Raw genomic sequence first — 14,835 nt, 5'->3', positions numbered from 1 at the left:
CCGCCTCTCACTGACTCCTGGCTGCCATTTTAAAGAACAGTATGGAAATTATTTCAGACATGTAGAAGATGGGGTGTGATTCAGTTTGAGATCTCAGTGGGCTGCAGGGATGAAATTGGTGATTGTGAAAAGTCTTCCCACACATTTTCCATATATTTTACATGTCATCCCACAAAAGGAATGAAAATAGAAGAGTCCATTTTACCAAAGCTGTGAGAAGAAGAGTATAGAAACCAGAAAGGTGAGTAAAATATGCCAAAATGCCTCCATTTCACACAAGTCATTCCAGAAAAAAACAGAGAGCAGTCATCTTCCACACACAATATTTCTTAAAACCTCTGCCACAAATCCAATTCCTTCATCATGTATTGTGTGCAATGTGCTCAGCATAGAGAAATAATTCAGAAAGAACAAGATAACTCCCTAAGAAAATGCAAGAAGTCTGAAAGTGGAATTAATAGCCAATGGTAATTTTAAAATACTGGATTTGGGCTTGTGTGAACTGGCAGATCAATATTACTGGAGTTTTGAACAAGGTGTTTTTGGAGGAGATTTGAAGTGAGGGAGGGAGTTGCCCCATGTACTAAAATGAGAAAAGACTTGGATGAAGTAGACCTGATTATTGATTTAAAAGGTAATTTCCTCATGAGACCCTTTTACACTATATTATTTTTGTCATTATGGGACTTCTGATGATCCTTTACTGATAGAAATATTATCTTTAGACAGATACATGGAGGTGTGTGAAGAAAGGCATCAGGATGACCATGTGAAAAGGACTTTATTCTGCAATGCCCTCAGACGAAAAACACTGCCTGAAGCACACTGACATCTTAAAGCCTCTCTGAGCTAATTTCCACCTTCCTCCTGGGACATTTAGGATGGGGAACTCTATATATGAAGGCAACCAAGGATCTTATGGAGGGATCATATTAAACCTCTAGAAGCAGCATGTGTTTGTCAAGATCCAGCTTTGTGGTTGCAAAGGGTGCTAAATTTTAGAAATTCAGTGCTAACTAGGGAAGGCTACAAGAAGTTTTAATGTCTTACATTAACTTTCGCCTGAACTCTATTCAGCTCTGCCTGACTCTTTATGCAATATGGGACATATTGATATGTGTCAGTTCTGTCTGGAGGGATGTACCAAAAATATATCAATCTTGGTACATGATGAGACTGAATTGAATATTAAATTGTTATTCTGCATAGGCAACACATTGCCTAGATTGACTCACACATACAAAAAGAAATGTCTGACTTAATTTCTGTGCTTTTTATGTCATTTTTGTGCATTTCTGTAATTTTAAGAAGAATCTGGTCTACTTTCACAGCTGAAGTTTGTTTCTTGTGAAAGAGGAACAGTGACATCCTGTGGCTCAACTATAGTAAAAATATATAGTGTTTTTATCACTACCCTTTCTTGGATGTGTTTTTTCTTCTTCTATATAACTTAGCAAGAATAGAATCTAAATTATAGCTACAAAAAAAAAAGGATAGCACTTTACTTGGGCAACAGTCTTTCTGTATATGTGGATTGCAGGCATGAAGAAATTGAAGACATTTAATAATCTAGCTTCATGCTACTCAAAATAGAGTTATTTTAAATAATAATAATAATAATAATAATAATAGAAAATAACTTAGAAAAAAACTCAAAAATAGGTATGAAAAGTGGCTTTTGAAAAACACAGTCTTATCAGGCCTAGGATTTAAGCCTTTCTTTCATAAGCACCTTTTGGTCTTTGGAAATACTTTGATTATCACTGTTACCAGAATGTATTTGAAGGAATAGACTTCATTCAGAATATGATGGCATGTCTCCAGAGTAAGTTGAGAGCACCAGCAAATGTAATAACTAAGCAAAGCATGGTCATATTCACAAAGGGGAAAAAAATCTGATATATTGCTTTATAAAGTAATTTCTTCATAAGACCCTTTGACACTACACTATTTTGGTCATTATGAACTTCTGATGATTCTGTACTCATAGAAATAGTATCTTAAGAAAGATACTATTTTCAGGTAATGTACCAAAAATTATACTAAAAGAACTTTACAAAAGCCTTGCAACGTAACAATTTTCTGTAGAAGAAAACAATTTCAGAACTCCTTTCCTTTGGCATAAATTTAGTGTCATATACTGGTGACATCCTGAAGAACTTAAGACTCTATTTTCTTATCAGATGCATAAATCAGAAAGATTGTTGCTGCACTTGTCTTCACATCAGGTTCACACTCTAGATTTTCTTCCCAATGTATTTTGCTCTATTTGCACATTTATCAGTTGTGAGGTTGTCCCTTACTTAAAACTAGTTTGCTTTCATTAAGATTCTCAGAGACAGTCAGTGAAGCTGTTACATCACAGCTCTGCAGTTTCTGCTACGGCTCTTGACTGTGGCAGCAATACAAAGAGCAAACATTCTCCTGTCCTGGCTTCTCAAACACAAATGGCCGAGTGGATGGGTGACAGTGATGAAGAATGAAGTTGGAATTGAAAACAAACCTGTTCTGACAGAAAGGCTGAAATGTGTTTCTTGAGCATAAGTGATTTTCTCCAGGGCTTCAGTTTCATGACTTTTTTCCCCTTCAATGCAAACAACCTCCAAAGGCAGAAATGTGTTTATAGGAAAGAGGACACCTCTATGTTATGTGGATGTTGTGCATGATGCAGACATTCGTTGGAAGACAAGAATTCCAAGCCTTAAGCTGTAAAGAAAGCATTGTTGACAATAGATTATTTCTTATCTTTCTTATTCAAGAGGTATGTACTCAGATAGGCACTATTTTTTAAATATAGAGAAAAAAAAGTAAATCCCCACATACAGCACAAAAATTGTTCAATGAAATAGCTAATTTCAGAGACAAAAGAATACACCATCTAACATTTGCATGTATTTCATTATGTTTGACTGGCATATGGTGATCCGTAAGCTTGCTGCTAATATAGAGCCTGTGTTTTTTAATTAAATTGGTGGTCTTAAAAAAGGTACCTAGTCTCCTGAGTAAAGTATAATCTTTTCAATTTTGAATATTGCATGGTCTCACACCAGCACTGCAGTAGTCCTAAAATTGCTTCAGCCTCTAGAAGTTGGTTCAGAATAATTTTTAAATATAGGCTTGTAAAATTATAGTAAAGGACAAAGCAAAACTATAAGCAGGGATTTCCCCAAAGAAAAATGAAACAAAGAACAGCCCAGGCTATAATTCAAATTGTCAATTAGATTTGACTCAGAGGAGTTTGAAAATTAAGTTTTTAATTTCTATATATTCCTTCCACTAATCTGTTTGTGAACTTTAGACTGTCAGCTGAGAAACAAAAAGAGAGAAAAACTAGACTCTTTTGAACCAGAGATTTAATAACTCCCCCAGGTCACAGTGCTCATTATAAAGGGAATGAAGTGCTGGTTCTTGGGCATCAGAGCAAACATCTGCATCCTGAAACAAGCCAGGTGCTCTAAATCAGGGCAAAACCAAGGCAGCCCAAGCAGCAAAATCTGAGCATGTCCTCTGTCTCTCCAGCCTGCCTGGGTCCCTGCTATGATTGTGTCTGCAGCTGGAGCAACCTCCCAACCGAATAAACACACCTGGAAACACTGATGGGCAGCAGCTGTCTGGCACCCACAGCGAAATTCCCAGCAGGCATCAGGTGTTTGCCTGACTTTTCCTAGGGGAGCTGGATGCATGTGCACTGTGCAAGCTTTAAAATGTCATTGTTAGTTTGTGCGTCAGTGAATAACATTTAGGTCTTGAATTGAAATGACAAGGGAAAGAAACATGCTGCAAGAGGTTCTGCTATTGGCAAAAATACTCACTGCATTTTTATTGTGAATTTCCTTTCTGTAAATCTTTCAAGCCTCTCTCCTTGTGAACAATAAAATTACAAACAGCTGAAAACTGCGCATATCTATCACTGTAAGCATTGCATCATCTCCTTTATATTCCATTTCCCAGACACTGCTTTACCAAAGTACAGAATTAATTTTCACACATTTCTTCAAATACTTCTGTATAATAGCAGTTTACATGAACTGCTTATCTGCTCTGTTCTTCCAAGTCTGCCTTTGCTCATCAAAACCATACAGTACCTGCTTCCTAAAATGAAGCAAAGCTTTCAAGAGAATCACTATAGGAGATGCCTATTTACACAGGGGTTCGTATACCTATATACTTTTTAATATCAGCAGTGCATGTGTAGGAGTATTCACATCCCTGAAGATATCCTCATGAACAAAAGCTTTCACACTTGAATGTTTGCAAGCCAAAGGCAGAGCAAATGCCACCAAAGGCTGCTTTTATGAATGGGGATCATGTGGTTTTATTTTACTCCAAAGGTTTATGCATCTGGGAGCTATGTTGCATTGCTTGAATGGTGCATTTTTGCTTTGATATGATTTCATTCTCAGCTTGGTCCAGGAGTCATGTATTAAACACTTGCTTTCTTTCATTGGGTGAAAAAAGCATTGGGTTTGCTCATACAATACCGTGTCCCAGTCCATAAATGCACAACAGATATTTTACAACTTCTAAAAAAATCACCTTTTGGGTAAATAATACGTAAGAAAGAACATTCCCATGTGTCTGGGTTGTCCCAGGCATGTCCTCTTTTTACCTCCATAATGAATCTTAGGATGTAGGAAGTCCAAAAGCAACCAGAAATCCTACACTCTGTACATGTGTCATTTGCCTGATTCCCCCAGTAGTTTATAGACTGTGCAGTTGACAGCGTAAGCGCAGCATGTACTGGATCCATCTGACTGACTGTCTGTGCACAGCTGCACAGCACATGCAGAGCACATCAGACATGCTGAGGTTGGGATGCACTTCCAGTTCATATGTAGGCCACCTGGGTGGTTCATGCACACATACTTCTGGCCAGGAAACCCTTGTCACAAATACAGCAGTCCTAATCTAATCCAGGAGCAGATCTGGAAACAAGTGCCAATCACCACAATTCTTCTGCTTCCTCCCCTTGGCACTGCAGATCAGAGATGAACTCCTACCTGTACACACTGAACTCTTAGGTTTATCTGTTTTGTAGCGTTGCTATTCAAAAGGTTTCCCACCTTTCCCAGTTTTAATTTATTGTGACTTCAAAACTGAATAGCTCTATATCATAATTTAAAGCTGCCTATATGAAAGGAAATATTTAATGCATTTATTTTCTAGAGATTGTATTTGGCATTCCCAAAAGGGGTTTCCATCTCCATGTTCCAAACCAGCTGAGGGACAGCAGCAGCCAGAAGCCTAATACTTTTACACAGGCAAGACATGGTTCTACTCCTGCATCCACAGCCCAGTATCAGTCACGAAAAATCAGTTAAATGCAACATCTCCAGCAGAGCTTAGCTGTGTACTGGCAAAGCCCCTCTGAAACCCTTTGCCACACTGAAAGCCTCCTGTAAATTATTTGGCTTGTCTTTGACCATTTCACTGGATTACGTGATGTAAACACTAAGCATTTGTTGCTCGCTGTTACACAGTCATCTCCAATCAGCCATCCACAAATTAGTGGTCAAAGTAAAGTAATGCTTTGTTGGTCTTTTCTCTTCCTCTGGTTTTGTGTTCACTGATGAGAAGAACCTGCTTGTTATGGATGGACGAGGTTTTCTCAGAATTTCTGCTTTTTCTCAGGATGCTCTATACAGAATTGGATTGTGGTTTCATGTGACCTCAGCTCTGGATTTCTGTCCTGTAAAAGAGGTTCAGATTTGATTTAACCTTTGCCTACATTTGTGCATGACTTTTGGATGAGACTTTTTTTTCTTAAATGGTATTTAACACCAGATTATAAAGACATTTTTCAGCCTTAGAGTCATCTAAGCAAATGTATTTGCCAGAATTGCAATTATTCATCAGCTTTTCCTGGAAGTAAGTACCATAAAAGTACCATGAAGTGTGTGGCACTGCACCTAGATTTATATCAGCTGCTCACGTTACAAATTTAATTTCAAAAAACTGTATATGCACAAACCTATAAATATGCAATGTTTTTCAAGAAAAATCATGCAGTTTGATGCAGCCTAATAAGCACTAAAACAGATGATATTACAGTAACATTGCTACAACTCATCCTACAGACTTAAAATCATTGAAAAGCTAGAGCTACCAAGGCAACCTTGACTGTGATCAGTCACCTGGCTGTATTGCAATAGACCATCTGATCACTGTCTGTAAGTTAAAGGTCTGCACTTCAGAGATGTGTTTTTTTCTCAGAGATGGAACATTGTGCTCTCAGCATGTGCAGCAATGGTAGTAAGTCAAGGGATAAAAATCAAGATGTTTTCTTTCTTCTCTTGGCAGCAGAGATTTGGAAGCTTTTGTAATGTTATTCCAGAGTTAAGGGTAGCCTCAATATCTCCACTTCATTCAATTTTCATAATTGTTAAAGTATACACATCAGCAACATGTTTTCAAGAGAAGGTAGAACTGTATGGGAGGAGGTAGGATACTTTAATGACTCTGCCAGTGCTGCTGGTATATATATAAACTGTAAGTATTGATAAAAGAATGATTTTATTTAAATTTTCGACTCTCTTTTAATGTAATTTGTGTCTGAATAGCAAAGGTAACACCTAGTTTTATAAGGAAGTCCTCAAAAAGTTCAGCAAGGACAGGTTCAAAGTGCTGCACCTGGGAAAGAACAACTCCATGCACTACTGTATTCTGGGAGCATCCCTGCTAGAAATGAGTGTTGCGAAAGGGACTGGGGTCCCAGTGGAAACCAAGATGAACATGAGGCAATAATGTGCCCTCGTGGCTAAAATGACACATGGCAGCCTGGGCTGCATTCAGCAAACCATTACCAACGGGTTGAGGGAGGTGATCTGGCCTCTCTGCTTAGCAGCGGTGAAGCCACACCTGGAGTGCTGTGCCCAGTTTTGGGCTCCTCAGTACAGACATGGACATACTGGAGAGAGTGCAACAAACGGCCATGAATATGTTTAAGCATCTGGAGCATTTGTCCTATGAGGAAAGACTGAGAGAGCTGGGACTGTTCACCCAGAAGAAAAGGCTCAAGGGGGACTCTATCAACAGCTATAGGATCTTTTCAGCAGAGCCCAGTGATAGGACCAGAAGAAAAGGCACAAAGTGAAGCACAGGAGGTTACCTCTGAATGGCAGGAAACATTCTTTTACTGTCAGGATGACCAAGCACTAACACAGGTTGCCCAGAGAGGCTGTGAAGTCTCCCTCTTTTGAGACTTTCAAAAGCTATCTAGACATGGGCCTGGGCAACTGGCTGTGGGTGGCCCTGCTTGAGTGGGGTGAATTGAACCAGAAGACCTCCAGAGGTCCTGCCAACTTCAATCTGTGATTTTGAAAAGAGATGAAAACTTTACCATTTTTAGTGTTCCACCACTCATTTTATCAAGTGCGGCTGTTCATAGGAGAAGTAACTTCAGGAAGGGACACATCAATGTAGAACAATTTTAAGAAAGCTCATGTCTCCAATCCCTGCACCTCACAACCCAGCAGTTAGTCAGGCACACAGGCAGTGTTTTCCTCACTGGTGTTTCTAGCCCTCATGCTGCTGGCTCAGAGGAAAGAGCAGCACTTATGTGCTGTGAGCACGATGAGAGTAACCGGAGGGAATGGGACCCAGCATAAAGAACATGCTGTTTCACTTAGACACTTTTTCAGGAAAATTAAAAAAACTTGAAACAACATGTATGCCATCGAAGCAGTTTCCTTTGGATTAAAAACAGAACATTAGACACATATTTAATCAGTTTTGCTGTCCCTGGGGGTGTTAATATTTGGCATTATCCCCCTTTCAATTAAGAAGTGGTTCTCTAGTTCTTAAATAAAACTAGTCAGGAAATTTCCACAAATGCTTTTTCATATAAAATGCATTTTCTGCAAAACTGAACTTTACTGCAAGGAAACAATACTATTCCTTGAAGTTTCTGAATCTTCACTGGGCAACACTGACTCCAAAAAAAACACTTGGCTGGTTAAAACACTTCAGACCAGGTCAGTTAGACCTTACCTCACGGTCACAAAAGTCAAAGAAATGGCTCATGGCAGTTTAGTTCAGATAATACATGCTCTAGTTCTTCTCTGCAAAAGCTTCCTTGTCTGAGTTACACCATAGACATTCCTGAGGCTGAAAGATCAGACCAGGTCCAATTGAACTGGGGACTCCAAACCACTGAGGAAAAATGGGGATGCTGCATTTGAACTACAATTCCTGTGAGGAATCAAAGTCCCTCTGAATCCTGAACTCAGAATCTTCAAGTAAATAAATTAAAATGAAACAATTTTATTTGGAGCTGTTAAGAAATTTAACTTCAATCAAAGGAATTGAAAGCATCTCTGAAATGCATTTTAACTAGTTCTGTAAAAATACTGATATTCATTGTTTTCCCTATTAAAATGCAAAGACAAGTCATGTCTTGGGGTTGTTGTTCTACCTTTCTGTGTGAAGCAAGATGTACCAGAAACCTAGACTGATCCAAAAAGTGACCTCCCAGTTTGCTAAAATTTAAGGCAAGTAGGAGCCAACATCTCTTTCAGTCTGTTCTCCTGAACATCTCAGAGCACAGCATTTTATCCAGTGTCCATGCAGTGAGTGAACTCAGTAATATGTGTGACTGAAGTAAAACTTGTGTGAACACAAGTCTCTCAAAAAATAATTTAGACTTGTTTAGGCAGTATCACTTGGGTTTTTTTTTTTTTTTTTTTTTTTGGTATGGTTTTGCATTAGTTTCTTGCCATTGCTGCTCAGGGCCTGTTACATGTTTTCTTCTGACTTCATCTGGCCAGAGCTTCCAGCCGTAACTTTTGCTGTGGCCATATCTATTTGATTACTTCAAGATCCACCTTTTCACTTGAATAAACACACTGTGCTTCCAGTCTGTGAAGGAAAAGTAACTTCTTTAGTTCTCATATAATATTGTTTACTCTTTTTCCTTATTTTCCAGAACTAATTTTTTCTAATTGCTCAATATCTTGTTTAAAAATCTGACTGCAGTCCCGTGCGTCATGTTCCCACACTAGTCTTAGAATGCACACACAGGAGAAAAGTAACTCCGGATTTCTCCTTATCACTGACCTGACTGTATACCTGAGGACACCATAAGTCATCTGGCCTCAATATCATGGCAGTAAATTGTCATGAACTTTAATGAGTTTCCATGTCCTTTGTCTTGTGTTCCCCGCCTTATAGCTACAGTTGCTTTTCAATACTTTCTAACCTTACTAGGGCACTCTTAACTTTTTATAGAGTACTACAATTCTCCCTTTGAATGAATGATGAATTTACCACACAGGAATAAATTTAATATATTCTATGATCCAAAAAGTAATCTGAACTTTGACTTTTTCTTTCATAAAATATACAACTCTCTTGAGAAAAGGATTTTTATGAAGAAGTGCTGATATGTCCACACTTTCTTCCCTTTCCTTCCCCCCTTTTTTTGACAGAACAACATAAAAGCAAAACACACAGAATACATTCAGATTAAATGGTGATGGACATAAGTTTTTAAATTCTTCTATTTTTTCCTTTTTTTCTTCTTTTTCCCACTTTTTTCCCAGTCAAATTCTCCCTCCCTCCCTTTTTTTTTTTTTTTAATTTTAATTTCTAGATTTTTTTGTAATCTGCAGCTATGGTCAATTCTGAAAGAAGTGAAAGAAGCAAAAAAGTCTGGAATAGTTTTCCATAGGGAAAGTAGAACCTGTGTTCTACCTTCTACTTTGTTGAAAGAATGAAAAGGAATAAGTACAAAATACATAGGACCTCACCAAGAGACAGACTAAGAAGAAAAAGAAATCCATAAACTCAGAACTAGTCAGGACAAAGAAACTTGTACATATCTTCTCAGAAATAACTGCACTGCAGTCAGTGAAGGTAAAGGATTGGGATACACTGGGGTGGTCCTGGTGCAGTCTTGCAGATTGAGGTGGGAGCAGAAGGGAGCACTGTGAATTCTTTCCACATGGAGACAAACATCTCAGTGTCCAGAGAGGGCTCAAAGATATCAAGAAGACAGGAACTCTCCCTGAACTAACCCCTGAAGAATAAATACCAGTGGTTGGGCTTGCAGACTGGCTTTCTGGAAGGAGATCTAAACCTATGGCAACCCCTGATTGCACCTCAGTGACCCCCACAGCAATCCTCACTTAAGTTGCTTACAGCAAGAACTCTTTACGCACTTGCCGACATTGCAATCCAAGGCAACTCTGCTTCCCCACACCTTGTTCCTTAAAGCCTGGGCTCTAATAAAGCCACTGAGAAAATCCCCATAGATTTCATTCACCCATTCTGCATTTGGGCTGTATCACTATTAATAATAATTCTCAGAGCACATTCAGTGACAGATGAAAAGAACCCAGTCCCCTTCTATTGTCCTTTGTTCTGCATCTAGCAGGGATCAAATCCAACAGCAGGGTCTCACTAGTTAGGGGGAGAATCAAACATTGTGTGATTAAATATACCCATGCAAGGCAGTTCTTGCATACTTCCTTTTCAGCTGAGGCAACACAACGTTGATAGACAGTTAAGAGTGACACTCCTTAGCTTTCAGTAATCAAAATATTTGAAGGGCAGGCAAATAAGAGAAGGTGATGTTCCCAAATTTTTCCATGCCATTCACATACAAGGACCTATCCCCTTTCACCTAATGTCCTCAGGAAGTGGCTCTCCAGAATTAATTAGACCAGTTCTCTTGTACATCAGCAGGGAATCAAGCTTCTTTTGTTTGCACTTTTAAATTTTAAAGGAGGAGCATAGTGGTTATCTGTTGACTTTGTGTGTGTCTGCATCTGTGCGTAAATCTATGTAGAAAAGCTTAGTGTAAATCTTGGAATAATCATTAGAATATTAGGCAACAGACAGAACCAAAAAAATCTACTCCCTTCATTTCACTGAAAGAAAAGTATGACAAGGAGCAAAACCCAAAGCAATACCCGACCCTGTTTTTTGGATGCTGGCTCTGAACTGTCAGTGGCCATTACATCAGATAAGCCATGAGCCTAAGCCAAAGTCTAAAGCATTATAAGGCCAGGAAGGTAAAAAGAATCAGGGCCAGCGCAAGCTTTAAAAGTCAGCAAAGAATTTTAAAGCCATATGTTGCTTAACAGGCACCAGGGTAGAGGGAACGTGAGACTAGAGAAATATGATCTGCAGATCAAGTCCTAGTAACAATTCTGGCAGCAGCAACATTCAAAACCATCTGCAGCCAGTTTAGCAAACAATCTGGAACACCACCAGGAACAAATTAAAATAGTCAATCCTGGAAGTCATGAAAGTCTGTATGAACAAGAGCCTGAGCAAATGAAATGGTGTTTTCATGAGAATATCTTGCAATATTCTCAAAAAACATCAAAAGATTTTTTTTTTGCCCTCTCTTTCATGTGAAGACAAAAAGCTGAAAGGAAAGTCATATGGGTAGGCAGAAAGCAATACGTTTCAGCACTGGAGCTCCAAAGCAATCAAAATGCCACAGATTTCACTGGCAGCAATATTAATACAAGAAGGACTCGGGAAGAGTACTCCTGTACACTGCAGGGCCTCAGACCCAGATATTCCACTACACTTTGCAGCACATGTTGAGTGCAGGAGCTGGGAAGCAAATGTGCTGAGAAATCCCACGGAGAAGGGTGTGGGTGAGAAAACTGGCTAGCATATGCCGTGCTCTGACATGTAGCAGTTGAACTCTCACTACATGGATCTCATTGTGCAGCACCTCCTCCAGCAAGTGAAAAAATCCAGTGCATGTGTGTAAGAGGTTAGGAGTTGAGGATGCAGTGCCAACAGGAAACGGAAAAGGAGAGACAAGTAGAAAAACAGGCAGTTGTGGAAAATGCAAGGAAATACAACTCCATTAATGCTATCCAGGGAGCATCATGAATTGTCTGGGGTGAAGAACAAGAGAAAAAGTGCTTTCACAAAGGCTCACATACTGGACACAGCACAGTCAGGGACCCCTGTTGTGGACTAGATCTCCTCTTTTGGGGGAACTTCTGTCTGCTAAGTTTCACTGCAGCATGAGAAGCATCTTCTGCTCCTGCTGCTCTAGCGCCACGTCCTGCCCTGCTCCATCAGAGAGAGCAAAGGCCTTCCCACCTACTACTCCAGCTCACCCTCCTTTTTAACCTGGGAAAGACAGGAAGGTTTTCAGTTGTGAATTTGTCTGGATTTTTTTGAATCAAAAGGAAAGCTGAATTCAATCCAAATCCCTGGCACTTCAGATTCTCACTAGCTGAATACAGGAGCTATTGGAGAGCTCTTTTCACAGAGCAGTTTGACCCATCAGCACAGATGGAGACACAGAACATACGATCTGGGCCAGGTTCTTGTTCAGATACTGCAGGGTGTGAACAGGCGAGTTTCATGCAGTGTCTATTAAAAGAAACATTAGCATGGTATTACCTTGGTTTTGAGCCACCAGGAGGACAACATGGGAACAAAAAATTAATTTGTTAATTCTGCTGTGCCTCTTGTTTTCCTCACTCTACTCTTAGCTTTGTTACTCCAGAATTAATAGATATTAAAGCAGAATTGTGTCCACTTTAATTGCAAGTCCTATCTTCTTTGTCTTTGACAGGCAAGGTGAGAGTGCCTTGGTCCCAGTCCTGAAGAGAATTATTTTCTAGGGTTGCTGGCATAATAACAGAGTTGTGATGGAGCTGGCTCATTCCCAATCCCTGCTGCTCTTTACTTTACCCAGGAGAAGGGTGGTTAAGCTCACAGCAAGTCAGGGCTGATCTCACACTAGGTGATTGTCTCATTGCCATTCTCTGATTATTTTCAATCCAGCCCTAAATCTACAGTCAAAGCAAAATAGAATAAAATGAACTAAAATAAAATATAAAATTATAATAAAATAAAATAAAATAAAATAAAATAAAATAAAATAAAAATAAGATAAAACTATTATTTATATTAAAGAAAATATTTTCTGACAGTCTGGGGCAGAAGAGGGGAACCCAAGCAGGCACCTATAAAACGACTGCAGTTTGTGTATCAAGGCTTTTTTTTAGTGCAGCGGATGGCAGGCAGTATTCCCGGCTGATAAAAAAAAAATAATAAAAAGCCATAGAGAGCGTTCCCTGGCTTTTTAATTGTCCTTTCTAAATCACCCATGGCATGGATTTGGGAATTAAGTGCTGTAATAGCTGACTCACCCGAATGGTTTTGATGACGGTTTTCTTTTCAAAGGAAGGGCGAAGCGGGCCCGCAGCGCGGGGCCGGGGGCGGCTCCCAGCGGTGCCAGGAGAGGCCCGCGCCCCACGCAGGGCCCGCCGGGGCCGCGGCCGGGCCAGCGCCGCCCCGGGGCAGCCGAGGGGCTCCGTGCTGGCGCCCTCGCACGCAACCCTGCCCGTGGGAGGAGCCGGACACGGCTGGTGACCGCGGCATTGCGGGGCTGGGCAGCTGCCCGAGCCCCCGGGCAGGAGCGGTGTCCGTGCAGCTGCTGAGGGATAGCCCGCAGAGCCGGGCAGCGGGAGAGCTCGCTCCAGCCGCTCCATGGGGCCCCGAAACACCGACATGGCCAATCCTACCGGGCAAGGCGGCAAAGACAGGTATAAAAATAGAAAGCAAGTTCCATTTTCATTCTCATCTGTGTCCCAGCTCCTCATTTCATGCCCAAACTTCGATCCATCCCTATACCCCATGGTAGCAAAGCTACCAACAACAGAAGCCTATACCAGCTGCGGTTGATACTAGAGCAGAACCAGAGAGCAAGATGTGAGCCAAGAAAATTCCTAGTGAAAGGCAAAAGTCCCTGCCCTTGTCCTCCCCTCCTCACAGCAGGAGCAAGAGGGATGCAGTATTCGGGCAAGGGGGTCACCGGAGATGGGAACACAGACTGTCTTACATCATGGATGATCAGTGATCAAAACCCCAGATTCCCCTTCAGGCCCCAAGAGAGGAGGAGGAGTCGTCATTTAGATGCCTCAGCTTGCCAGAAAAGACCTACCTGCCTCTGGAGGTCTTCAAAGCCCCTTATTCTTTTTTCCTCACTTTCTAAGGGAATGTAAGCACTGAGTTTAGCAGCACTGTTTCATTAGGTACCCACAGCACAAATCTACATTTAGCAGACAGTGCCAGTCCTATCATGCACCCTATTTTGCAAAATATTTTTTACAAACTTAAAAATGCTTTATTCATTTCTGTGTCTGTTTTTCTTTGAAAGTAGAGAGGACTTGAAGCCAACCAAATAAACTTGTGAAAATAGATATGAGTGTAATTTCTCATGTGTTCTGTAGGGCTCCCAACTCACCATATCTAACAGGCCGCAGGATTTTTTTTTTTTTTTCACAGCTTCTAAATCCCCAGTAAATTAATTAAAGAAGTAGAAATAAAGATAAAAATGCTTAATCACTTTTACCTGATATTCTTGTATCATCATTAGGGCAGAAAGGCCCAGAACTTTGGAAAGCTAATAAACCACAATATTTAGAGCAGATCCCATGATTTGTGAGATATAACAAGTTCTCAGGAGTAAGACATAAAATGAAATGGAAAAAAAATGAAAAGGGGTAAGAAAGCCATACCTAGAGTTCTTACCATTTTTATTGAATAAGATATCCTACCTATAGCTTTCAGCACAAAATTGCCAACATTAAAGAAACCTGGGTTTTCTCACCTCTCTTCAAAAAATTGCATTTTCACATACTTTATATGTTGAGAAAGAATGAATGAACTGTGGATGTTTTTAAAGAGCAAATGGATGACCAAGTAAGATTAGGCAGGGCTGTACCCGAAGAAGAGATTAGAAGGGAGATCCCCCATCTCTTAAGATACACAAAGAATTCATCACTGATCTTAAGAGATAATTGAGGTTCTTATAGCCAGAGGAGAGGGGAGCTAGAAGACCCAGTAGGTAAT

General features: G+C 40.2%; 1 protein-coding gene across 3 annotated transcripts in view; it reads right to left on the bottom strand.

Annotated features, from left to right (window-relative positions):
* The window catches only part of LOC128818176 (dapper homolog 3-like), a 35,065-nt gene extending 21,256 nt beyond the window's left edge, over positions 1–13,809 (bottom strand). For 2 of the 3 annotated variants that reach the window (XM_053997280.1, XM_053997288.1), the window contains exon 1: positions 13,131–13,809. In XM_053997280.1, the coding sequence (XP_053853255.1) occupies positions 13,131–13,619 (489 nt within the window). In that variant the 5' untranslated portion in view covers positions 13,620–13,809. Of the gene's footprint in view, positions 1–3,793; positions 5,690–13,130 lie in introns of those variants that run through there. The other variant, XM_053997272.1, reaches the window with a different exon arrangement.
* Positions 13,810–14,835: the final 1,026 nt, after the last annotated feature.

This window comes from Vidua macroura, chromosome 1 (assembly GCF_024509145.1).
Source record: "Vidua macroura isolate BioBank_ID:100142 chromosome 1, ASM2450914v1, whole genome shotgun sequence".
Lineage (NCBI taxonomy): Eukaryota > Metazoa > Chordata > Aves > Passeriformes > Viduidae > Vidua > Vidua macroura.
Note: the sequence above shows the minus strand (reverse complement) of the source record. Positions and strands in the feature narration are given on the sequence as shown.